Raw genomic sequence first — 26572 nt, forward strand, 5'->3', positions numbered from 1 at the left:
ATGCAGTGCTAAGAACTTTGACAAGCAGAGTCACGTAGCCACCACCACAATCAAGATAGAGATATTTCTATCATGCCAGAACGTTCTCGTGGCCTTTTATCATCAATTCCACACACACCCCCCACCCAGTTCTGATTTATTTTCTGTCCCTGTAGTTTTGCCTTTAATAGAATACTGTATAAATGTTCTACATGTATGGAATCATAATATGTAGCCTTTTTGAATCTGGCTTCTCTCACTTGCATAATGCATTTGTGATTCATCTGGTTGGTTTTGAATGTACTGGTAGTTCCTTTTTATTATTGACCAGTATTCCAGAATCTACTGGAGTACTTACTGGTCTGATCGAGAATTAACCTCAACTGTTTCAAGGCTGACTAGAATACTAGCCAGATTTTGAATGGTCTCACACACACATAAGTCAGAGCAACTGGAAAATCACTCACCATTAGATTTGAATTGTAACTGCAGGTGATACAATTCTTGAGTTTTCTGTTCTAGGGTTTGCCGTAGAAGATTCTGGTAGTCTCTCTCTTTTTGAACTAGATGTTCCAAAAGTCTGGTTTAAAAAAAAAAACAAAAAAGCCATCCTCCAGAGAGAGCCTAATACCATTCAATTCAATTCAAACATTTGTTGAACAGAGGCTTAAAAAAAAAAAAAAAAAAAAAAAGGCACAATCCCAATGGTCAGTCTAGTTTCTTCAAAGTTGTGTGATCAAGTTCCAGCCTGTACATGGGCACCTTTCTTGTGCTTCCTCCCCTTGTAAACAAAGACCAACGCTCAGGGCATGGGTATATTTTGTCTCAGAATGTATCATGAACCAAAAGATGACCTGATGGTGATCAGTAGAACTCAGCCAACTTGTCTCCCTAAGTCAGGTCAAGTCGCTGAAACTAGTGGTCAGGCCCTTCCCTCCTCACCAGAGACTAAGCCAAGGAGAGAGAAGCCCTGCTGCTGTTGGAACAGCTAGGGGGAAGGAGGAACTGCAGGAAAGACGCTGCTTGGAAGGTGGGAGGGACATACTGCGAACACTTACCCAAGACCGCGCTAAACGCTTCACGGGGCTTGGTCTCACAGACACTACTCAGGACAGATGTGTTGCCCTCGTCAGCATCACTCAGGGCAAAAGGTGCCTTCCTGCTGTGCCCAACAGCAGCTAAGGCATCTCTATCCTACAAGGGCAGGCATGTCTGTAGGAGCTGTGCGTCTGTCAGCCATTTGCAGTCAGGTGCTGGCTGCTGTCTCATTACTAATTCTACTGAGATGGAAGATAACAATATTGACTCTGGAAAGGAATAACCTTTGAACCCATATATAACATTTTATGAATTTGGTGATTATAAACCTTACCAGAAACACATTTTAAAGAAGTGCTAAGTACTACTATCAACTTTCACATGTGTCATTTTTTCAAAACTTAAAAAAGCTTTGCCACCACTACCAGTTAATTAAAACTCTGGGCCTTTCTAAAAAGAAATGATTAGATCTGCCTAAGATTAAACTTCAGAGATCCCTAGGGGTGTATACAACTTTTCTTCCGAAATAGGTACGCCTGACACCATTTGTCCCCGTTAAATTTTAGCATTCCCAATGACCACTGGGCAACAAGGCATCATTTGGGACCAGTACCAACTAGTTTGCTAAGCCCACTGACGATGTGGTTCCCCAGAGCAAATGGGAATCATTTTGTTCATTTAACAAATATTTTTTTGAACACCTACTATGTGCCTGGAAATGAACAAAAGAGCCCAACTCTTGTGGGAACCTCACGGCAGTGCCAGGGTCCGCTGTCTGGGAAGGCGGTTCACTAATGCCTGCCTAGGGATCATGATAAAACACAAGGGAGAGATTCAAAGAGGAGAGGGCAGACTTCCTTGGGGTCAGGGTTATGGGATACCTGTCCATCGACGCAGGTGCTAACTGACCCCCAACTCGGCTACTTCGGCAGGGGCGGGCCGCAGATGTCCCCCCGAGTTGCTGGACCCACACACCATGTCAGGGAACCCATCTCTGTAGAGACAGAGAAAACTCCGAGATGCTGCTGCCTTTAGTACGGCTTGTGGCAAGGCACTCTACGTCTCTGACTCCCAGCATTAAAAAAAAGGGAGGCATCCTTCTAGTCCCCCAGCTGAAGCTGAGACTGTCTCCTTGCGCAGTTCCTTGGGGGTAAAGATGCTTTTCTGAGACCTGGGTGAGGCACTCGACCACTGAGTTGCCGGGCTGGTCCGGCTCATTGTCCCACCCCTGCCCACCTGTTGGTCTCCTGCCTGAGCTTGCTCAGCTGGAGGCTCAGATGCTGCTGGTGGAGCTGCTGGGGCTGGGCCTCCCGGGCAACTGCTGGAACGGGCCCGCTCCACCCACACGCCGCCTGCGCCTCGCTGCCGCGTGGGTCTGCCGGGGGATAGTGCTCTTCCGCCTCATCCGTGTCCTTATCCACCCCTTCGGTCTCTGAGGCGGCCTCAAAGTGGGCTTGGAGCTCTGTGGAATCATGGAAGAAAAGGACCACGGTTCAGCAAGGCCAGGGCTTGGTGTAGCTTACGTCCCGGGCCAGCAAACGAGGCTGTTCAGAGGCCGGCCAGGCCAATGCGACGCTCCATCAGGGGACTGCTGACTTTATAAAACGGAGGGGAGACTATTTCACTTAGCTCTGCAGTGAAAAGATGGTCCCCACCACTTCACAGATAAGGAAACAGACTACAAGGTGTTAAGTTAGTTAGCCAAGGGCAGTTTTAAAAAGGGACAAGCAGGCTTCCACCCAGGCCCGTGTTTTTACTACAGACACTTTCCTGCTTGGACTGGGGAATAATGAAGTCCTGGGGTTTAACAAGCCACTCCCAGAAGCTGAGCCTGGGCAGAGTGCATTCAGGGGAGCAGGCAGAGGATGACAGGGAGGGAGCAAAGTAATGAAGTGGCAGTGTTAACCAAAGCGCCGCATAACCTCCCTTCCTAGGAAGAAGGCACCGCAGAAGGAGAATCAACTTGGGTATTAAGCTGCTCTAACATTTCAAAAATAGAGCCTATAAAAGCCAAAGATTTCTGCAGCTACCACATGATGATTCTGAGAGAGGAGACTGAGCCGTTAAATCGTCAACCAACTAGGAGGCGTTGCTGAGCACACAAGATGATGCACTGTAGGATCCAGGCCGTCAGGCTCAGTGCTCCTTTGAGATCCTGAGTTTAGTCTACCTGCGGTGCGTGCTCCTCAGTTACGCCTGGGGGCATGTAAAAACACATCACCAGGAGATGTTCTTAGAATCACAGAATCTTGGCCCTAAAGGGGTCTGTGACATCATTTACTTAATTGCAGGGACGTATATAGCCAAGATGGGAAAGGGAGAGCAACAATTGGTGAGTACAGAGGACCTGTCTGACCTTTTCCATAGCCACCTGAAGTTGACCTTGACCGAAAAGAGGGCCCTTACCTGGGATGAGGATGGTGACTGCAGCCTGCACCGCTCGACGGATGATGTTGTCCATTGCAAACATCCAGTGGGGCCTAATTAAGTGGTTCCTCAAAATTTTATTTACCTACAAATCACAAAAATCCAGATTTCTGGTCCATTGTACTTTTAAGAAATAGTTCTTACTAATTCGAATTTGCTTCTACTCTGAGATAAAGGGTTAACCATGCTGCCCTGAGTTTCTACCTGACTTATGTTTCTTCTGGACTAAGTCTTCCTTTAAGCTGACCCCAAGTCACACGGGGGTCTAGGGGACAGGTACAGAGATCGGAGCTACCACATGGGCCTCTTCATTGTTTATTCAACGAACATTTATGAAGCATCTATGAAACCTCAAGCTCTGTGTTGGGGACTTGAGACACAAAGCTAAACCAGACATGATCTTGGGCCTGGAGCAACTCACACCTGTCGGGCAGACACATAAGCTTAAACCCCACACCTACCCAGCTGGCAGATGCCACTCGTTCCCAAATCCTACACTCCTGCTCTCCGTGGCCAAATGCAATCAGACCAGTCACTTGTACACACATATTCAGTGTTTAGAAAACTGCTGACACTTGGGATTCAGGCGTAAACAGGTGAGAAGAGATGGAGACTACGGGAGATGATGGCAATCGAACTCCATGGTCTTGGCTGTGAGCCACTTCAGTGGGCTTCCTACCTTCTGGCATGTTCTCTAGGGCCAAATGGAGCACTTACAGCATCCTGAAATCCAAAGAGTACCAGATGAATCTGATTGATGGACGAGCTGTCAAAGTCCAGGTCCACCTTTAGCTTTGATATCGTGGATGCCATCACCCTGTGCTCCGGGCAGTGGATGAAGTCTCTCAGGATCGCAATTATTCGCTTGATGTGGCCGACTGAGAGATGCAACTCTTCTGAACTCTGATCACCAACCCCCCACCCAAAAAAATCAGTCACTGAGTAATTCAGAGAGAGGGAGGGAAAATCCAAGAAGTACTGTGGGCAACGAGATTAACCAGACTGTCCATTATCCCTTTGCTGATGGAACTGGGGACTTCCCAGGTGAGACATGGCCTCTGGTCCTGGAATTTCCTCCATATCCTTCCTGTTAGAGGGTTATGTGGCCCCCCTCTCCTCTCTGGCCAGCAAACAACAGAACTAAGCCCCTCAAGGAATGGTCTGCCATCCTGCTTAACCCCTTGTAAACCACCCTCCACCCCCAACAGGCCTTGTCAGAAGGCACAGTTATAGTGGGCAGTGGCCTCTTGCTAGAAGGACCTTTTCCCATCCAAAATGAGTTAAAACTCAAATATTTCCATCCGTAACCTTTCTTCCTAAAGCGGCTGTTCTCCCAGCTTCTGCGGGCAACTGGTGCAGCTGGGGGTTAACTGGGCTTTGTGCTGCCATTTGGCTTGCTTTCCACCAGGAGGCAGCACTGCCCCATCAGTGCCTGGTTTCACCGCAGTGTTAACGCAAATGCAAATTCAGGCTTCAGTGGAGTCTATTTTTTTTTTGTATTTTCTTTTGTTTTGTTGGAAAAGGGAAGGACGTTGGGAAATACTTAGGATGGTTACTGTAACTGTGCAAATGCTCTAGGGTAGCAGGAACACCAGGCCCATTTGGACCTCTTCTGGGACCTGGCCTTGGGCGGAGGGGGTGGGACTGCAGCTCCCGCACTCGGCCTGTACCTGGGCCACGCACTCCTGCAGGTTGGAAGCCACCTGGTTCCGCTGCTCCCAGAGGATCCTGTAGAGGATGGCACGGCGCTCTCTGTCCTTGCGCAGCAGGAAGAGGCCCGGGTCCCTGTCCTCCAGGGATGAGGCTGTGCTCTGGTCCTCTGAGGCCGAGCTCTCATCAGGAACACTGCGGACAAACGCAGGCGACAATCCCCCGCCTCCCAGGGACACCGTGGGGGAGGGGCTAAGAGGTGGCTCCTCCGCAGCCCCTCCCTCAAGAAGATGCACCAGTGTTGGGGGCGAGGGGAAAGACGGGGAAGGGAGGAAGGGCGAAGGAGGGGGGTAAGAGGGAGACAATAAGGGGTGACAGGGGCGGGAGGAGGAGGAAGCAGGAGGGAAGGGGAAGCGACGAGGGGGAGGGGAGGAAGAGGAGAAGGAGAGGGGAAGGGACAGAGAGTGACCTCACTGCCCTCCTCACTCTCACCGTCAGTGGCCGCCCCGGCTGCCCTACTGATCGTGCAGAAAGGAAGCGAAAGCCCTTCACGGCCATCTGGATTACACCTGGGAGGGACTCTGTCCCCTGAGGGGTGGGTGGCCGTACCTGAGCAGGTGGCTGAGCCGGTGCGTGGGCGGCGGGGACTTCTCGAAGAACACGTAGGGCTGGGCATCGGAGTCCGGGGAGACCGAGCCATGCTCGCTGTTGCTGCCGCCCCCCATCAGCTCCCCCGCCAGGGGCAGGGTCAGCGTGGCGCCCCGGGGACCCTCTGTGCGGGGCAGCCGGGGATGGGGAGGGTGAGCCCCAGGCAGCCCCTTGGGCCACGTGACCCACCCAGGGGCCTAAGCCTGCGCTGCTCTAACTGGGGGTGCAAGCGATCACCCAGGGATCCTGGGGAGGTGGAGGTTCTGCTTCAGTGGGTCCGGGATGGGCCCGAGACTCTGCATTTCTAACCAGCCCTTCGGACACGCTGAGACAGCGAGTCGCTCTCTGGGTGCAAGATGCTGAGCCACCATGTCCCAGCTCCCGACCCCATCCACACCGGGACCACTCATATCACTGCCCGGTAGGACTTACTGCCCCAGAAGGGGTTGCTTGCTTCGGTGGCCTGCAGGACAGACACCCTTTAATCAAGGTCGGGAGCAGCACAGGGTGACAGGCCAGGCTCTGCAAAACCCCAGCCAGGGTACCGCCCGCCTCCCTCCCTGGCGCAATCCCAAAGGAAGGCTTTAACGGGGCATTGGGAATGTGAGGGTACGTCGCTGTCACCTATGGGGCTCCCTGTGTCTCCGTGCCCCACACCTAATGCACCAGCCCCACCGCTCTTCACAAAGACGGGCACCATGTGGGAAGCTCAGCGCTCGGGAGAGCTGGCACCCCAGCCATTCCGGTAGGCCTCACCTGCCGACTTGAAAGCAATTCGGTTCTTCTTGCCCTTGTTCACCTGCCTTAAGAAACCCTCTTGGAGCAGCCCAGCAGCGGTGACACGTTTGTGGGGGTCAGGCTCAAAACAGGATAAAACGAAGGCTCTGGCTTCAGCTGAAAGGGTTTCCGGAATCTCAGGGTGAATCTTAAACATCCCCACCTACATTGAAGGGAGAGGTGACCGATGGAACAGTGTGGTCTCGGGCAAATCCAGGTGTACATACCTTCCACACAAAGCTCCTGTACCTGCCATCCTAGGAGGGGCTGATGATGGATTCCAACAATGGCCTCAATGACTGGTATCCACGTCCTGGCCCCGGCTGGCCTCTGGGGACTTTGCTTTGCCCAGTAGATTGTGGGGGAAGTGATACTGGTGGGGGGTTCAGAGTCTAGGCCTTAAGAGGCCTCAGGGCTTCTGCTCTAGTCCTCTTGGAGCTCTGAGATCACTACGCAGGGAGGACGCCCAGGATGAAGGGCCACGTGTGAGAGGCCCTCCGAGAGCATCGCGCCCCAGCCAAGCCACCACACCAGTGAGCCCAGGCAAGAGCAGCGGAAGAGCCAAGCATCAGCCCACAGAATTGTGAGAAGTCAAAGGTGATTATTTTAAGCCTCTCAAGTTCTGGGGTCGTTTGTTACGCAGCAGAAGGTAACTGAGATGAGTCTTGGATGACAGGCTGCAGCAGGAGGCTCTGAGGGTGCTCAGAGGCACCTGTGGTCTGTTCCTCGATACACAGGGCCACCGAAAGACACCCGCACACGTCTCAGTCTCTGCGCGTTCACAGCCCAAATCTCCAACCTCCAGCTGTAAACCACAGGCAGAGCAAAGCTGGAGGCTGGTAACTCAGGGCCCACGCCCTCATCCCCACGGCTGCAACTGGCTGAGGGAGGCGGCGCTGCCCTTTCCTGTTCAGGCTCCTGCTGCAATTTCTGCTTCAGCTCCACTGCTGGCCAGCTCATCATCGTCCTGCTACAGGCTCTCTGTCCCTGCGCCCTGTAGGGGAGCAGGAGTTGGGGCTGAGTTGTCACGTCTCACTGTGACATGGGAATGCTTCCACGAGCTCCGCTCATCCATCCTGCATAACTGTTCCCATCGGGGATGGCTCTCCATTCATCTGAGGCGTTGTCATCTTTAAAGTTCACAGTCTTCTCCTCATCGTTTCCAAGCCCACCCAATGAGCCAGGAGTGGAAGCCATTCTGTCCTCCAGATCCACCCCATTCCCAGCTCCTCGGCAACCATGGGGCTGGCGTGGCCTCCCCTGCCCCCTCAGTGAGACCGGGGCGCTGCCGAGAGCAAACTGCAAGCCTCCGACTTCACAGCCTGAAGTCCCTGGACCAGGGGCGCACCAACCGCTTCTGACACGCAGCTCCTCATGGGCAGGATGGAGAGTTTGGCATTGAGGGGAGGGGGAAATGGGGTATTACTATCCACTGGGCACACATGGCACTTAAACAGATGAATAATTTCTAGCGATCTGCTGTACAGTGCTGGACCTTGAGTCAACAATACTGTTACGAGGGTAGATCTCATGTTGTGTTCTTACCACAATAACACAACATTTTCAAAAAACGAGTTTTGGATTTTGAGAACACTAAACACTGGATAGAATTCAACCCACAAGATCTGAAATGCAGGGCACGTCCCAGCTGGCACCCCTCGCCTGAGGGGTGGGGACATAAGAGCACTAGGGGGGTCCAGAGACAAAAACTCAGGACAAGAACTCAGAGAGGAAGGGAGTAGCTTCTCCCCGGGCTCTCGAGAAGAAAAGAGCAAACATGGGCACTATGTTATTTATTTATTTTTAATAAATTTATTTTTGGCTGCGTTGGGTCTTCATTGCTGCACGCGGGCTTTCTCTAGTTGCGGCGAGCGGGGGCTACTCTTCGTTGCGGTGCGCGGCCTTCTCACTGCGGTGGTTTCTCTTGTTGCGGAGCACGGGCTCTAGGCGCGCGGGCTTCAGTAGTTGTGGCTCGCGGGCTCTAGAGCGCATGCTCAGTAGTTGTGGCGCACGGGCTTGGTTGCTCCACGGCATGTGGGATCTTCCCGGACCAGGGCTCGGACCCGTGTCCCCTGCATTGGCAGGTGGACTCTCAACCACTGTGCCACCAGGGAAGCCCGCCAGCTGGTATTTATTCCGAGGCCTGTAACTGAAGCTGCAGGAAGATCTTTGCCAGCCCCAGGTGGGTCCATCCTAGACAGACATGGAAAGGCTGGAAGGTCACTGCTGCCTGCCAGCCGCGGTGTTCAGGGTCTTGTTGGGATTGCAGGCGCCAGGAGACACTCGTCAACTTGAGATCTTGGCTTTAGGGCTACCTGACAGCCGCTGGGAGGGTGGGAAACTCAGAGAACCTTCTGCAGGGGCTGGGCTGAGGAGTGCACCAAGGCATCACAGCACAGGGCGTTCAGAACCCGCTGAACAGGCTGCACCCAGCTCATGGGCAGAGCCCTGCACTCGGGCCTTTGAGTTCCTTCTGCCGAAGAGACTGAGCCAGAGGGCCTGGCAAGGATGCAGGCGGTGAGGCTGCGGGGCTGACGGGACTAGGAGGCCACCAGGCTTGGCAGAGAAGCAGGAAGAAAGGCCTCTGGAATCACGTTCCATCAGGCTGCTTCCATGTACTGCGACCTTGTCATCCGTAAGCAGTGGCCATTTAGCCTTCTGGGACCCTGCTCTCGTCCTTCTTATCTTTGGGGCAAACAAAAGTGCTCTGTGGAAGGTCAGTGCTGGTAACAACCTCTGAAGGCTACAGCTGCTCTTCAACTTCTCCAAGCGTCCACGGAGCCAGAAGCCACAGACCTGACCTTGGATACACTGGCTGTCCTCGCATCAGCTTCCCTTGGGCTCGCAAGCAAGCATGTCCCTTCCCAAGGGAGCATGTCCAGCGTAAAGCCCCACCCGTAGGGCCAGTCAGTACCATGTGGGCCTCAACACACGGGTCACCCTTCCGGTCAGCTCTGGGAAGGCTTTTAGAAGGACAAAGGAGACAGCATCTGATACCCAAAGTTCCTCCTCTCCAAATCTAGACAGAAACCTGTCCTCCAAAGACACTCACCCAACGCGGCCCTTGAGCCTTACCCAGTGTAAGAGCACGTACAGATTAACTGAGAAGCTTAACTCCCTCAGTTGGAAAGAAAGAAAGAGACACCCCCCCCACCTTTCTCAGAGCATTCACTTTAGAAAACCTGTCATTCTAAGTTCTGTGTCTCTCTTCGAGATGCATGTAAATCTTTTTAAAAGCCAAATAAGCCTCTTGCCCGAAATATCTTTCTCAAGGACCTGGAAGCCATCTCTTTGAAATGCCACCACCGAGGAAGGTGGCGCTCCGATGTCCGGGTTTCTGTGGGAAAGCAGGAGCCTAACTTCAGTGGAGCCTTTTGCTCCAAAACTACCTCCTGTCCTAAAGGTTTGAGAAGTTGATCTTTCCTTTGGGTAAAGCCAATTAGCTAACACAAATGGTCACCCTAGTTGTCAGGGGAACCTCGGGTGAACTCCTGTGACCAGTGGTGCTGTCTAGTCCTTGCACCTGAGGACTAGCTAGCATTTCTCTTCAGAACATGGATATAAAGGGTTGCATCTGCTTGGCTATAGGAAAGGCTGAGTTCCGCTTTCCAGTCTCTTAGCGGATTGCCTGTGACGCACATCACATTCTGATTTTATGCTTATTCAAAAATAAAACAAAACAAAACAACCTGTTTGCTTTCTCTTCCACCTTTGTGGAGAGGTTTCTGGATTGGGAGATTTTTGATTTGAATTATATCTCTCCAACACCAGCAACCTAAATCATCCAACATGTCTTACTTTGAACATTGCTGCCTGCGCTTCACCGAGCTCATGGAACGGAGGCCTGCTGGTGGCCATCTCAATGATGGTGCAGCCCAGGGACCAGATATCAGCCGGGGCACCGTACCCACGAGGTCCTCGATCAATAATCTCGGGCGCCATGTACTGCAGAGTGCCTATTGGGAAAAAATACAACAAAGATGGTGGGCACGATATTGTTTAAAAACTAAGTGGACCATTAGTAAACGAGTGTGTGAACTTTAACTCTCGTATTAATGACATACGGGGGCTGGTCTCATGCGTAAATGATGTCATTGCATCTCTTCATTGACCAGAGACATGCAACATGCCTTTCTTTAACACTAGTCACGTCGACAGAGGATCACTCAGCCCCTCGAAGGATAAATGGGCCCAATCTAATTCAATCAACACATATTAGTGCATGGCAGATACAGGGGGACCAGAAGGTAAGAAATGTGGTGCCTGACCTTTAGACGCTGCCTAGTGGAGGAGACGTGGTGACGAGGAGGGTGGCGACAAGGAGGGTGGTGACGAGGAGGGTGGCAGTGGTGATGCTGAGTGTGGTAAGTGCTCTAACAGGTAAACACAGAAGGCGCTGAGAACATGAATGGAAAAGTGCTTGATTCTGCCTGGTTTGAGTCAGGGGAAGCTCTAGCTGTGTCAATTTGGGTCTCTGAGAAATATACCAAGTCAGAATTAGACATACAAGAGATTTACTGGGAGAAGGGGTATGACGGACGGATAAAGGGGGAGGGAGCAGGCTGGGCAGGGGGAGCTGTCAGACTGCAGTGCGGGTCTGACACCCGCGAAAGGAGCGGGAAGGAAGCGTCTCTGATGGCAGAGCACCTCCGAGACAGCTTTGGGCAGGCCGCCGGGGAGGCCCTGACCCACAGCTGCCCACTGGAAGAGTGCCGCACTGGTTCTAGTACCCTCACCATGCTCGGTCATTGGCCAGGAGCAGGCAGGGCAAAGCATGACCTTGCCATGAACATGGTGGCCAATCCAAACGGGTGGTGGCTGGGCTGCCAGTGAAGTAGACTCCTGCCATGAGGCTCGAAGAGGTGGACAAAGGAACAGGAGAACTTTTAGGCAAGGTGAAGAGCTCGAGCCAAAGCCCGTGGGTGTGAAGTATAGAGTGGACCCAGGAGCGCTGTGTGTTCTGAAGGCTCTGGCTTTGGACTTTCTCCTGTGGATCACGAGCCACCAGGGGCTGCCACAGGGAAGGTGGTGATCGGGGGTGGAAGGGGTTGTTGGAGGGATGGGGCAGGGAGGTCAATCAAGGGCTCTAAGAGTAAAATCTTTGGTTTTCCTTGAAACTAATCCTGAGGAAAGAAGAAAGAGGAAAGGGGAATGTGGAAGCAACAGCAGCAGATGCTATGTGCTGGCAAAGAGGTTTATAATAAACAGCGAACTCAGAAATGATATTGGCCATGGTGTGAATAGAGAACACCGATGCGCAGAGAAATTCCAGTCTCTGCCTCAAGATCACACAACCAAAGTAGGTTTCCTGAGTCTTGATCAATGAAAACAAAGGGCTCATTGGTTAAAATAAGCTTGCAGATGCTACCTACTACATCACCCTCCTCTTGAACATCCAATGTCTTATCAGCTTCTTTCCTATGAGCATTTTAAAGGCTCTAGGACAGCTCTGACCAATAGGATGTTCTGCAATAATGGAAATGTTCTATTCTGTGCAGTTCAGTATGGTAGCCACTAGCCACGTACGACTGTTGGGCTCTTGAAATGTGGCTGGTGACACTGAAGAAATGAATTTAAATTAAAAAAAATTTTATATTTTATTTAATTCTTCCTTATTTAAAGTTAAATATACATTAGGTTGTATCAGTGAGTGCAAGAAATCAGCAGGGCAAAAATGATGGCTTTGGTCTCCCAAGCTGAAAGCCTGGTGGGGAAGTGTTCAGTTGGCTGCAGGGTTGGGCAAGATGGAGGCTCGTAGCACTTGTTGCAGTGTCAGGAAATCTCAGAGCCCCAGGAAGGGAACTTTCAGTGACACCACATCCCCTACAGGCTCCTACTACAGTGAACAACAGAGAGAGAGAACTTGGCAGGGAATGTGCCTTCTAACTAACCCATAATTCATTAACTTAGGAAAGACGTGACACTGTGCTGTTTATTAAGCTGTTATCTCTCAGCTCTGCTACGCTGGGTCTGGGACTGTGCAAACCACATTTCTGCTTTGCCTGCTGCTCCCTGGTGGGTTGGGAGGGGGTGGGGGAAGAGAGCGTGCCTGCGCACAAGCGACAGGAAGGAGAGGTTAGTTAGCAAGCGTCACTTTTGACCCTCAGTTGGTTCCAGTAGCAGCGCTTGGCTCATTACCAGCTTTTTTGTCCCCCCATACTTCCAGAACCGGCCTCATCTTGCCCCCTCAGAGTTACGTGCTCCAGCCCAGTGGCACCCCCCCCCCCCCCCCCACTGAAAGGTTTGAATCCCACACTCCCCTTTGCTCCCTCAAGCCCTAGGGATGTAGGTTGCTTTCTGATAAGTCAGTCCCAGGAAACAGTTCTTTCAACTAAATTCTCTCTGTAAAAATAACTGGGGTGATTTCAATTTTCCTGCCTGGATCCTGACTAATATAATTACTAAAAGTTAATTCTTAAAAGAGCAAGAAAATAAACTTAGAAAGTTATGCAGCAGTAGAAAATAGCACTAAACCAAATTGCAATGGCTTATTGATCCTGACTGAATAACTGTCCTTAGTACAACTGTTTCACAATTGGAGGATTAGTCTGCTTAATGCTAAATTTGGAGATTTTCTTTATATGGAACCATAGTGAACATCACTCTTTCTAAAGGTAGGGACTTAGCAATGACATCCACATTAGTTATTTACTGCTACATAATAAATTACCCCAAAGGAAAAAGGAGCTGGAGGAATCAGGCTCCTGGACTTCAGACTATACTACAAAGCTACAGTAATCAAAACAGTATGGTACTGGCACAAAAACAGAAATATAGACCAGTGCAACAGGATAGAAAGTCCAGAGATAAACTCACACACCTATGGTCACCTAATCTATGACAAAGGAGGCAAGAATATACAATGGAGAAAAGACAGTCTCTTCAATAAGTGGTGCTGGGAAAACTGGACAGCTACATGTAAAAGAAGGAAATTAGAACACTCCCTAACACCGTCCACAAAAATAAACTCAAAACATATTAAAGACTTAAATGTAAGGTCAGACACAATAAAACTCTTAGAGGAAAACATAGGCAGAACACTCTTTGACATAAATCGCAGCAAGATCTTTTTTGACCCATATCCTAGAGTAATGAAAATAAAAACAAAAATAAACAAATGGGGTCTAACTAAACTTAAAAGCTTTTGCACAGCAAAGGAAACCATAAACAAAACAAAAAGACAACCCTCAGAATGGGAGAAAATATTTGCAAATGAAGCAACCAACAAGGGATTAATCTCCAAAGTATACAAACAGCTCATGCAGCTCAATATCAAAAAACCAAACAACCCAATCAAAAAATGGGCAGAAGATCTAAATAGACATTTCTCCAAAGAAGACATACATATGGCCAACAAACACATGAAAAGATGCTCAACATCACTAATTATTAGAGAAATGCAAATGAAAACTGCAATGAGGTATCACCTCACACCAGTCAGAATGGCCATCACCAAGAAGTCTACAAACAATAAATGCTGGAGAGGGTGTGGAGAAAAGGGAACCCTTTTGCACTGTTGGTAGGAATGTACATTGGTACAGCCATTATGGAGAACAGTATGGAGGTTCCTTAAAAAACTAAAAATAGAACTACCATATGACCCAGCAATCCCACTCCAGGGCATATACCCAGAGAAAACCATAATTCGAAAAGATACATGCACCCCAATGTTCATTGCAGCACTATTTACAATAGCCAGGACATGGAAGCAACCTAAATGTCCATCAACAGAGGAATGGATAAAGAAGATTTGGTACATATATACAATGGAATATTACTCAGCCATAAAAAAGAACAAAATAATGCCATTTGCAGCAACATGGATGGACCTAGAGATTGTCATACTGAGTGAGGTTAAGTCAGACAGAGAAAGACAAATATCATATGATATTGCTTATATGTGGAATCTAAAATAAGGGTACAAATGAAACAAAACAGAAATAGAGTCACAGATGTAGAAAACAAACTTATGGTTACCAGGGGGTAAGGGGGAGAGGAATAAATTGGGAGACTGGGATTGACATATACACGCTACTATATATAAAACAGATAACTAATAAGGACCTATTGTACAGCACAGGGAACTCTACTCAGTACTCTGTAATGACCTATATGGGAAAAGAATCTAAAAAAAGAGTGGATATATGTATAACTGATTCACTTTGCTGTACAGCTGGAACTAACACAACACTGTAAATAAACTATACTCCAATAAAAAAAAATAATTTATTGCATGCTAGGAAAAAAAATTAATAAATTATCCCAAACGTTAGCAGTTTAAAACAACAGTTATGATCTCACACAGTTTCTAACGATTGGAATGTAGGAAAAGCTGGGCTGGGTAGATCTGGCCCAGGGTCTTTCATTAGACTGCAGCCAAGGTGTTGGCTGGGGCTGCAGTCATCTGAAGGCTAGACTGGGGCTGGAGGATTCACTTCCAAGCTCACATGGGGGTTGGGAAGAGCCTTTGTTTTCTCACCACATGGGATCCTCCATAGGGCTGCTTAAAATATGGCTTCCCCCAGAGTGTGTAATCCAAGAGAAAGCAAGAGGGATGCCACACTGCCTTTTCTGACCTAGCCTCCAGGTCACACACCACCACTCTGTCCTAATCTATTCACTACAAGCAAGTCACTAAGTCTGGGCAGTGTTCAAGGGGAAGGGAATACAAACAAGGCTGTGAATACCAGGAGGTGAGGATCACTGGGGGCCATCTTGGAGGCTTCTGGCCACAACATGTGACTTTCAATTAGCACTCAATGGCTTACAAAGCATCTGCATGTAGAACTGTCCATCTGACTCTCACAACTCCATAAGGACGGGCAGAAGAGGTATGATGTACTGTTGTTCCCATTTTACATATGGGGAAACCGAGGCTCAGAGAAGCTAGGGAATTTGTTCAAGCTAAAGCCCAGGTCTCCTGTCTTCAAATTTGGAGCTACACACCATGACATCCCTGATCTAAGTAATGGATCCAGGAGAAGCACAACTGAAGAAAAAGCTGCCTGATTAAGAGCAGCTGATGCAAGAATTTCCAAAGCCATAATGTGACTTCTTTCCATATAACTTTCTTTCCATATTAGGCCCAGGGCGATAATAGAAAACTGGGTGCTCCATTCTATTTACTACTGTATTCATAGGGAAACCATCCAGTCACAGCAAGCAGCCAACAAAGAGAGATAGATCCACACAACTATTTCCAAGAGTCAAGGGACCATCCCGGGGCAGCGTGCACATTGTGGGTGTACATCAGCTGTACCAAAGACTGGCTTCTGTGGAGAAAACCAAGTGAAGATGCCATGGGGGTGGGGGAGCAAATGAATGGAGAAATCCTGGAAACGTTGCTCGCCTTAAATCTGGCTCTCTTAGGGGTTTCCTATGGTCCCTCAGGTATCTACACGGGTGCAGTGGTGCAGAGTTCAGGACAACGTGATCAGGAGACCCACAGGTGTCAACCCAGTCCCCTTGGGACATGAAATCCATTGGGGGCTCCTGGACAAGTGCCCAAGAAGGATTTTCAAATTATCAGCAAAGAAAAGACATGACACGGGACGATAATTTAGGAGTTTTGACTGAGGGGCCAAGATACGATCTGGATACCAAGACAAGGGGTGAGAGAGGGACCACAGACGCATGTTTCTACGGGGGTCTCAGAAAACTGGTTACACAAGCCGTGGGCCCCCAGCCCAGGGGCCTCCCACCCAGATCAAGGGTTAAAAGGGGTGAGAGAGCAGAGCCTGCGCTGGGAGGTCTACCCTCTCTCATTACAGGTGTTGGGGATGAGTTGCCCCCAGAAGGGTGCGGGCCCATGTCGACTCAAGCAACTCAACAGCCGCCCAGGATAAGTGCACTTGAAAGGAGGCCACACGTTTGCACCTTCTACAGTCCCCTTGAGACAGTATTAGAGCCCAAAGTTTCAAAATTTAATATTAATAAAGTAGCGAAAAGAGAAATAAGGTACAGCTTTCCATGCCCCTGGGGTCACCCCAGTTGCCCTGCCCAAGGGATGGGTCTGAAGGGAGGGGCCACCACTTCCTCCCAACCCAGAGCCTGTGAGGGCTCCTCACTGGGCCCACTCAGAGCCGCATATGTATGCGTCCCCTGCTAAGAAGCTGCACAGAGGACTGGTTCCCATGGGAGCAAAAGCAGCTGACAGCAGCAGAGTGGGGACCATATGGTCTGGGAATATCACCACACCCTCTTTGACAGCGGGTAGAAAAGGGACACCAGATGCAAAACCCGTTGTAGAAATATTGCTTTAGGCTCTTTTTTGTTTTTTTGGTTTTTTTTGGCCATGCGGCTTGCGGGATCTTAGTTCTCCAATCAGGGATCAAACCCGGGCCCTTGGCAGTGAAAGTGCAGAGTCCTAACCACTGGACCACCAGAGAGTTCCCTGCTTTAGGGTCGGCCTGTCTGTCTGTCTATCCATCTATTTATTTATTTATTTTTGGCTGCATTGGGTCTTTGTTGCTGCGTGCGGGCTTTCTCTAGTTGCGGTGAGTGGGGGCTACTCTTCGTTGCGGTGCGCGGGCTTCTCATTGCGGTGGCCTCTCTTGTTGTGGAGCACGGGCTCCAGGTGTGCGGGCTTCAGTAGTTGTGGCACATGGGCTCAGTAGTTGTGGCTCGCGGGCTCTAGAGCACAGGCTCAGTAGTTGTGGCGCATGGGCTTAGTTGCTCTGTGGCATGTGGGATCTTCCCAGACCAGGGCTGCAACCTGTGTCCCCTGCATTGGCAGGCGGATTCTTAACCACTACGCCATAGGGTCTTTTTTAAAGGGAATCCGGCCCAAAGACAGCCTTCCAGGCCTGGTTCCCTCAGTAGAAAAAGATGGAGGGGTAGTTATAATGTGCAGGGTAAAAGATCAGGGTGAGGAGGCAAGGGGTAGTCAGCCAAAGGAGAGGCCCCTGTCCAGGACACGGGAATTATATTTAGAGGGATCCGGCAGCAAAGAGTTAATAGCAACCATCAGCCAGACCCAGAGCACAGGAAGCCAGCTTAGAACAGTGCTAGTCAAGTGACAACTTTCTGCCCCTTTCCTCTCCTGCCCACAGCTGGTGAGTAGGTAAAGAGGTGAGGGAGGGAGCAAAGACCGACACCCCGACCAGCGGGGACGGGGAGAGGAGTCTGCCCTTTAAATGAGGACGAGCATGTGGATGAGTACAGGCAGAGCCCGGAGATACTGCAGGTTCGGTTCTAGACCACCACAATAAAGTGAATATGGCAATAAAATGAGTCACGAGTTTTCTGGTTTCCTAGCGCATGTAAGAGTTATCTTCACGCTATACTGTAGTCTATTAAGTGTGCAGTAGCATTATACCTAAAAAAACAATGTACAGACCTAAATTAAATAATACTTTATTTCTAGGGACTTCCCTGGTGGTGCAGTGGATAAGACTCTGCGTTCCCAATGCAGGGGGCCTGGGTTCGATCCCTAGTCAGGGAACTAGATCCCATGTGCATGCTGCAACTAAGAATTCGCATGCCACAACTAAGGAGTCTGCGCGCCACAACTAAGGAGCTGGCAAGCCACAACTGAGCTGATGAGCCACAACTAAGGAGCCCGTGAACTGCAATGAGGGAGCCCGCCTGCCGCAACTAAGACCCGGTGCAACTAACTAAATAAATAAATAATACTTTATTGCTAAAAAGATGCTCACCATCGTCTAACAACACAGGATTGCCACAAACCAATTTGTATAAAAAAAAAAAAAATGCAGTATCTGCGAAGCACAACAAAGCAAAGCGCAATTAAACAAGGCACGCCTGTATATCAGCCAGAACCCTTTCAATGACTGGATTCAGACTTCGTTTGCTTCTCAAAGTGCCATTAAGACTTTCTCTTTCTTTCTCCAAAGACGACATACAGATTGCCAACAAACACATGAAAAGATGCTCAACATCACTAATCTTTAGAGAAATGGAAGTCAAAACTACAATGAGGTATCACCTCACACCAGTCAGAATGGCCATCAACAAAAAGTCTACAAACAATAAATGCTGGAGAGGGTGTGGAGAAAAGGGAACCCTTTTCACTGTTGGTAGGAATGTAAATTGATACAGCCACTATGGAGAACAGTATGGAGATTCCTTAAAAAACTAAAAATAGAACTACCATATGACCCACCAATTCCACTACTAGGCATATACCCAGAGAAAATCGTAATTCAAAAAGATACATGCACCCCAATGTTCATTGCAGCACTATTTACAATAGCCAGGACATGGAAGCAACCTAAATGTCCATCAACAGAGGAATGGATAAAGAAGATTTGGTACATATATACAATGGAATATTACCCAGCCATAAGAAGGAAGAAAACTGTGCCATTTGCAGAGACATGGATGGAGCTAGAGACTGTCGTACAGAGTGAAGTAAGTCAGGAAGAGAAAAACAAATATCGTATATTAAAGCATATATGAGGAATCTGAAAAAATTGGTATAGACGATCTTATTTACAAAGCAGAAATAGAGACACAGACATAGAGAACAAACGTAATGATACCAAGGGGGAAAGGGGCGGGGTGGGATGAATTGGGAGATTGGGATTGACATATATACACTATTGATACTATGTATACAATAGATAACTAATGAGAATCTACTTTATAGCACAGGGAACTCTATTCAGTGCTCTGTGGTGACCTAAATGAGAAGGAAATCCAAAAAAGAGGGGATATATGTATATATATAGCTGATTCACTTTGCTGTACAGTAGAAACGAATGCAACATTGTAAAGCAACTATAATCCAATAAAAATTTAAAAAAAGAAATAGGGATTGATAAAATTAAAAAAAAAATTCTCTTTGTTATCTAAGTGTGGCTGGAAGAGTCACGGGAAAGGACCATTGCCCTGGGCAGTCGTGGGAGACAAAAATAAAAATAAAAACTACACCTTTTGAGTCCGACAGGCTCAGCATGTTAGCTATGCACATAAACTTGATTCTCTCAAAGGCTCCTGCGAGCTCTAATGACCAGGGACTTCTAAGTGCAAATTAGTATTTAGTTCACTAATGCAGACTTCAGTTGCACTTGCTATGAGCCAGGTACTGGTTAAAGCACTTCATCAATATTAACTCACTTAATCCACATAAAAACCCTCTGAAGTAGGTATTATGAGCATCTCTGTTTTATATACTTATGAAGAAACGGAGATACAGAGAGCTTAAGTAACGTGCCCAAGGTCACACAGCTAGCAAGTGGTTGAGCTCCTGTCCCGAGTTCCATTCCTGGGTATCCACCGGAGAGGGATGGAAACATCTCTCCACACAGAGGCTGGTATGTGGATGTTCACGGCAGTATCATTCACTACAGCCAAAAAGGGGAAACAATCCAAATGACCATTAACTGGTAGATGGATAAACAAAATGTGGTCTATCCATACAATGGAATACTATTCAGCCAGAAAAGGAATGAAGTACCGATACACACTACATATAGCATAGGTGAACCTTGAAAAGATTATGTGAAGTGTAGGAAGCTGGATACAAGGGACCACATATTGTATCATGCCACTTATAAGAAATCTCCAGAGCAGGAATATCTATACAGAGAGCAGGTCGGTGGTTGACTGGGGCTGGGGAGGGCATGGGGGTTGACTGCAAGGTGGCACCTTTTGGGGGTGACAGAAATGTTCAAAAATTGGATTGCGGCGATAGCTGCACAACTTGGAAAATTTACCATAAATCACTGAAATGTGCACTTTAAATGGGTGCATGTTACGATATGTGAGTTAAACCTCAATAAAGCTGTTGCAAAACCAAAAGCAAAGGGGGCTGACCCTGGCCATAATGGCCCTTCCTCCTGTTCTAGCTGGTTTACACCTATGGTGAAAAGCCTTCAGAGGAACACAGGAGGGGAGGACTTCGGGCCAGGAAGTTGTCTGAAGCCTTTCTCTCTCCTTCCAGGCTCCAAAAGCCTCCGGGCATTTGCGTGGAAACGCCCCACTGTGCCCACCCGCACCCAATCGGACTGTGGCACCAGCAGCTGAGATTTCTTTACAGAACCGCTCTGTTTTGCAAAGAGTAATTATATGCAGGGGAATTTCCTACCCCAAATGACACCCCTTCTTTATTATCCCCCAAACACCCCTGCATTATTTTGCAATGCAAAATTCATGCCTCCTCAAGCCAATTACTTGGGAAAATGTGATACGCAATGATGAATTATACATGCGTTTTCTTTATGATTTTTTTTTCTCCTTGGGGATGGTAATTATGAGATAAATTGTTGGGGGTTTTATGTCTTGAAATAACTCCTTGCCATATCAGAGCCCCTCTTGCTACATATTGCTAAGCTAATTGGTGGCTTCCAAAGAGAAGGACAGAAGTCATTTTTAATTAGGCTAGTAAAAAAATATGCCAGTCATACATACATACATACATACTCACTGATACATACATGTTGAGATATATATATTTATATCAGAAACAATGAATGAAAATTCAATACACTCTTTGGGAGATTCCAGTGGGGTCCTTGGTGTAATAGTTCCCCATTTTGAGGTGCAGGTATCTCCTCTGGTGTTACAACTGAGAAGTCATTTCTGATGCATAAAAGTTCTCTTTAGATAGAGAACGAGTCTCTATTGTGGGCGTCCAGTGGCTGACATAACAACAATTCTCTTGTTGAAGAAAAGTCTTTCAAAGCTGAGATAATTATTCACCAAAACTAAGGGCAAGTCTGTCCACTCTACAGTTTGGTGTTATAGGGATAGAAAACAATCATCTGTCTTTTATAACTTATATCGGAGCTATAATATTATAAGCGCTGTTTCATAATTCCATCAAGCGAGATCTTTGTGATGCTTTCATTACACCCTAGGGGGAGCACAAACCTTTACTTAAATCAAAATCAGTACTTCTGGGCTTCCCTGGTGGCACAGTGGTTGAGAATCTGCCTGCCAATGCAGGGGACACGGGTTCGAGCCCTGGTCTGGGAAGATCCCACATGCCGCGGAGCAACTAGGCCCGTGAGCCACAACTACTGAGCCTGCGCGTCTGGAGCCTGTGCTCCACAACAAGAGAGGCCGCGATAGTGAGAGGCCCGCGCACCGCGATGAAGAGTGGCCCCCGCTCGCCACAACTAGAGAAAGCCCTCGCACAGAAACGAAGACCCAACACAGCCATAAAAAAAAAAAAAAAAAAAAAAATTAAAAAAAAAAAATCAGTACTTCTCTCCAAGGATCACAGTTTCTGTTTTGCTTTTAAATGGGAATTACAAAAAGCCATAGGTAGCTTTTGAGCATCATTCTACTCACTGGTCGTGTAAATGGAAAGCTAGCTGGCAATTTTATTCTACCCTTTGAATCCAGTCCCTCTCAACACATAAATGATTCCATCACTGACACATGGAAAAGAAAATTCAATTGCTCAAACCCACTTAGAATACCAAACCCATCTTAGAATACCCTAAAAGAATCAGCCTCTCTTGGAAACAGAATCATATTAAAGCACGAGGTACCAGAATTCCCTAAAGTACAGGCTATTTTTATAAAACACCGATAAAATGTTCTACTACGTTGTCTGAGGGATACTGTTATTCAGAATTACCCACGATTCTGAATAATGTGCTACTAACTTAGAAGAGATGCTGCCATTTTGCTGACTGGTTAGAAACCCTCGGAAAACCTCAAGCAGAGCACAACACCTACTCAACCTTGGAAGACAAGGAAGAAAGTAAGGCAATCTTGTTGCCACAAAGAGCTAAGTGCATCATTATGACAGAGTTCAAACACTTTGAAGTTGGGGACGATACACCGTCCACTTCAACTACCAGTTGTCCACAGTGCACACAGGTGCTTGGTGAGTAACTTCCAAAGGACTGCAGTTGCAGCAAGCCTAACTCCAGGATGGCGACCCCACGCCAAGCTCTGTTCTGCTTACCAGCAAAAGTCTCTGTACATGGATTCACTCCTGCAAGACGTTTAGAGGTGCCGAAATCGGAGATTTTCACCACTCCGCTATAGGTATTCACCAGAACGTTATCACCCTTCAGAAAAGGAAGAACATCAAATGCTTAAAAGACAGATTTAAACAAACTAATGTAAAACAGACTTGGACCTTAAGAAATGGTCATGTGTCTCTAGGAAGACTAGACTCTGCTCAGTCCTCTCCCCTCCGTGAGCTGGTCCACCTGCAGACACTCCAGCAGCTCATGTGATCTGAGATGCAAAGTGAAATCTGATTGGCTCAGACAAGCAAGTACCTTTATGTCTCTGTGCACAATCTGGTTTTCGTGGAGATACTTGAGGCCTTCCAGGATTTGCTTGGTGTAGAACTTGATGGTGGGCTCCTTCATCGGCCCCCATTTTGATCGCAAAAGAGCCGAAAGGCTTCCTGGAAACGGACACAGTAAAAAAAAAAAAAAACTCATCAGGGCGATGAAGAGTCGATTATAAGGGTTCAGGGAAACACAGTGAAGTGATGTTTCTAACCTAATGTAAGCACTCGCGCCCACATCACCGTATCTGGGCTAAGTGCAACATCTTTCCTCCCTCTCTGTTGCCTGTTTCCCAGATGCACAAGGAGCGCGGCCAGAGAAGGGACGGGACGTGAACCAGCATATCAGCCCGACCAGAGGTGCAGGGTGGAAAGGAATCCCTTGTGACCCCCGAAACACAGCCAGGCCACCTTCGGGCTTAGCTCTGTTCAGCTGCACAGAATCAGGAGGAGAGCGCAACAGTGCTCTCTGAACTCTGAAGGGCTGGCCAGACACTGCACATCCTGCACGAGCGTCCAGCCATTGGGCTTGGGTCAAAGCCACGTTTTATACCTCACCCTGAAATCAGAGGTGGACAGGGGCAGAGTGAGGGGCCCTTAAGGGAGACAGGGGCCCGAATCGGAGGAGGTTGGGGCTCTCTGTCCTCTCTGTGAGAAGCTCCCAATGCCAGGTCCCAGGGGCAGGACTGCCTTAACACCCACCCCGCCCCGACCCCAATTATACTATTAAACATTGAACTTTGGGGCCAGAAGAAAACCTCCCTTCACTGCCTTCTAACCATGTGTTTCAGAGATTATTGTCCAGGCGCTCAGCATCAGCTGTCGCCCTTACACAGTGCTATGGGACCTTGCTATGCCTCAGTTTCTCCATCTGTAAAAGGGGAGGTGCACATCTATCTCCAACTCTGCGGTCATCCTCAGACCTCACGGCTGGAACACCAATCAGTATTTTCTGCTAGACTATGAGCAATCTGAGGGAAGAAGAAACTGTACGTTATCATAAATGTAACCCTCAAAATCTAGCCCATTGCCTGGCTCTTAAGATATATAGTTAGGTTTTTTTTTTTTTAATTTTATTTATTTATTTATGGCTGTCTTGGGTCTTTGTTTCTGTGCGAGGGCTTTCTCTAGTTGCGGCAAGTGGGGGCCACTCTTCATCGCGGTGCGCGGGCCTCTCGCTATCGCGGCCTCTCTTGTTGCGGAGCACAGGCTCCAGACGCGCAGGCTCAGTAATTGTGGCTCACGGGCTTAGTTGCTCCACAGCATGTGGGATCTTCCCAGACCAGGGCTCGAACCCGTGTCCCCTGCATTGGCAGGCAGATTCTCAACCACTGTGCCACCAGGGAAGCCCTACAGTTAGGTTTTTAATGTAATGGCAGGCTCTTAGTAACTATGAGTTGAAAGAATGAATGAATACAGATTTCTAACTAAAGTTTTTATATTTGCATTCAGATTACTATTAATTTTATCATTATTTTCTTAAAATGAGCACTTACTGATTTCTTGCTTTCTGCCTGGCACCGTTTTGAGAGCTTTACAAACATTATCTCACTCACCCCATCCAACAAGCCACTAAGATAGTGTCATTATGACTCCAATAATTACTATTCCAACTATGATAGTACTTATTAATAATCCAATTTTAAAATTCATTTATTCAGTCAGAAAACTGAGGTCACACAGCTTGCAGATGGAGGGACCAACTCAAACTAGATGGCTGGGGTCTTCCCTGGTGGCACAGTGGTTAAGACTCTGCGCTCCCAACACAGGGGGCCCGGGTTTGATCCCTGGTCGGGGAACTAGATCCCACATGCATGCCTCAACTAAGAGTTCGCATGCCACAACTAAGGAGCCTGCCTGCCGCAACTTAGACCCAGCGCAACCAAATAAATAAATAAATATTAAAAACAAACAAACAAAAAACCAAACTAGATGGCTGGCTCCAGATCTGAGGAACTCCTACCCTCGTACTCTACTGCCTGCCTTTGGGGATCTTGTGGATAAAGCGCTGGTGTTCGATTTCACTGTCAACATGTTATTTTGCAATGTCATTTAAAAAAACCTCTGTTTCCTCTTCTCCAAAGCATATTTCAACTCCTAGACTGTGAAGGCCTCAAGGCCAGAGACTATGCTTTATTCATCTCTATGTCTCTAGTGCTCGGCCCAGCAGCTGGCACTCAGTAGATCCTCAGTGAATACTTGATGATTGAATTACCAGACCAGGAATAGACTGTTTATGTGACACTGGAAAATCTGTATCCAACTCCTCTGGGAAACAAATGGTCTCCCACACTTAAAATGTCTGTCATTTTTTAACAGCAGGATGAATAACGATGTTCATATTATATTTTCATCAGTGATTTTCAGGGTATGAGACCAGAAGACCAGTGACTACTCACCCCCAGGCACCTGCTCCATAAATATCTTAATGTAGCCGTCCTCGGAAACAGAGCCCAGGTACTGAACAATATTGCGGTGCTTGAGGTTCTTGTGCAGGGCGATCTCCTCATGCAGAGGCTGAGAGTACCTGATAAGAAAAACAAAGCCAGTGTCACCTGCCAAATCCCTGGAGCTTGGAGTCCATATATCGCACCTCACCAGTACCTGCCCTACTGCTGGCCATCCCTTCTTTGTGGGAATGTTCTCTCCCTTGGCTCCCATGAGACTATTCAGCTTCCCATCTGTAGAACAGGGGATAGTAATACAAAGCACGCAGGGCTGCCGGGGGCCAAAGTGTGTCAAGTTTCTCAGGCACCCAGTGGAGTGCCTGGTGTGTGGCAAGTACCCAGTGAACGGCTGCTGCTGTTACTATGGCTATTGATAGGGCTTGAACTCTCCAACCATCCTTTGTCTCTCTCAACAGCCTCTCTTCCTCTGCTCCCCCATGAAGGGAGCTGTTCCAGAAGGTTCTGTCCTCAGCTGCCTTCTAGTCTCATTCCGCAGACTCATTCCAGACTACAGCAACAGCCACCTAATGGACCTCCCAGCCTCAGCCTCCGGTCTCTTCAGTCTATTCTCCCCTGGCCACCATATTTCCCCTTCCTAAAACACACACCCCATCACATCACTTCCCATCCTAAAGTCCACATAAAGACCACATTGTTTAACATGGCACACAAGGACCTTCAAACTCAGGTCAGACTACATCTTAAAAAATGTTTGCCTCATCTCAAGAGCCCCCCCACTGCCCTACATCCTACAGTCGAGTCACAACAGACAATTTGTTCTTCTCTCCGTACACTCTGTGCTTAACAGCTCTGCTTCCCCTCAGCATAGAATGCTCTGGCCTCCTTTTCTGCCAGACGAACTCCTACTCATCCCTCAAAGGCCGGCTCAAAGATGATTTATTTTCTCAAACTTGCCACAACTCATCCAAGAAGAGCAATTCATTCCACTCCTATGCTCTACAAACACTCTGTGAACCTCTGTATTATGGCACTTGTCACTTTGCTCTACCAAACTGGGCACACCCTAACATTAGGACAGTATCCTACTCCCCTTTCAGTCTCCAGTGCCAGCCCAGAATCTGGCACAGAGAAGGTGCCCAATATCCTAACTTCAGCCTGTAAATTTAGGGAATGGGACAAAACAGTCTCTAAGGTCCCTTCCAGCTCTAAAATCCCAGGAACAACCATCAGCAGTGAAGAGCTGAAATGACTAATACAACCAATTGAAGGAGGTGGTTCAAGCCAGCAACTTCCCCCCAACAAACAACTGCAACGCCTTATCCATCATGAGAATAAGAGACAGAATACTGGAAGAGGAACTCAAGAGACTGGATCCTAGTCTTGTTTCTTCATGTCCTCGGAGAAGTCATTTAACCTTCTTAGCCTT

At 48.2% G+C, this 26572-nt stretch overlaps 1 protein-coding gene across 5 annotated transcripts in view; it reads right to left on the minus strand.

Annotated features, from left to right (window-relative positions):
• Window positions 1-26572, minus strand: part of MAP3K15 (mitogen-activated protein kinase kinase kinase 15) — a 148331-nt gene that overhangs the window by 2272 nt on the left and 119487 nt on the right. For all 5 annotated transcript variants that reach the window (XM_059911660.1, XM_059911656.1, XM_059911657.1 and 2 more), the window contains 11 exons: window positions 25138-25265; window positions 22725-22855; window positions 22403-22508; window positions 10318-10475; window positions 6499-6682; window positions 5704-5866; window positions 5115-5289; window positions 4162-4347; window positions 3424-3529; window positions 2254-2479; window positions 447-559 (listed from right to left, as the gene is read on the minus strand). In XM_059911660.1, the coding sequence (XP_059767643.1) occupies window positions 447-559; window positions 2254-2479; window positions 3424-3529; window positions 4162-4347; window positions 5115-5289; window positions 5704-5866; window positions 6499-6682; window positions 10318-10475; window positions 22403-22508; window positions 22725-22855; window positions 25138-25265 (1676 nt within the window). The remainder of the gene's footprint in view (window positions 1-446; window positions 560-2253; window positions 2480-3423; window positions 3530-4161; window positions 4348-5114; window positions 5290-5703; window positions 5867-6498; window positions 6683-10317; window positions 10476-22402; window positions 22509-22724; window positions 22856-25137; window positions 25266-26572) is intronic.

This window comes from Balaenoptera ricei, chromosome X (assembly GCF_028023285.1).
Source record: "Balaenoptera ricei isolate mBalRic1 chromosome X, mBalRic1.hap2, whole genome shotgun sequence".
NCBI classification, from domain to species: domain Eukaryota; kingdom Metazoa; phylum Chordata; class Mammalia; order Artiodactyla; family Balaenopteridae; genus Balaenoptera; species Balaenoptera ricei.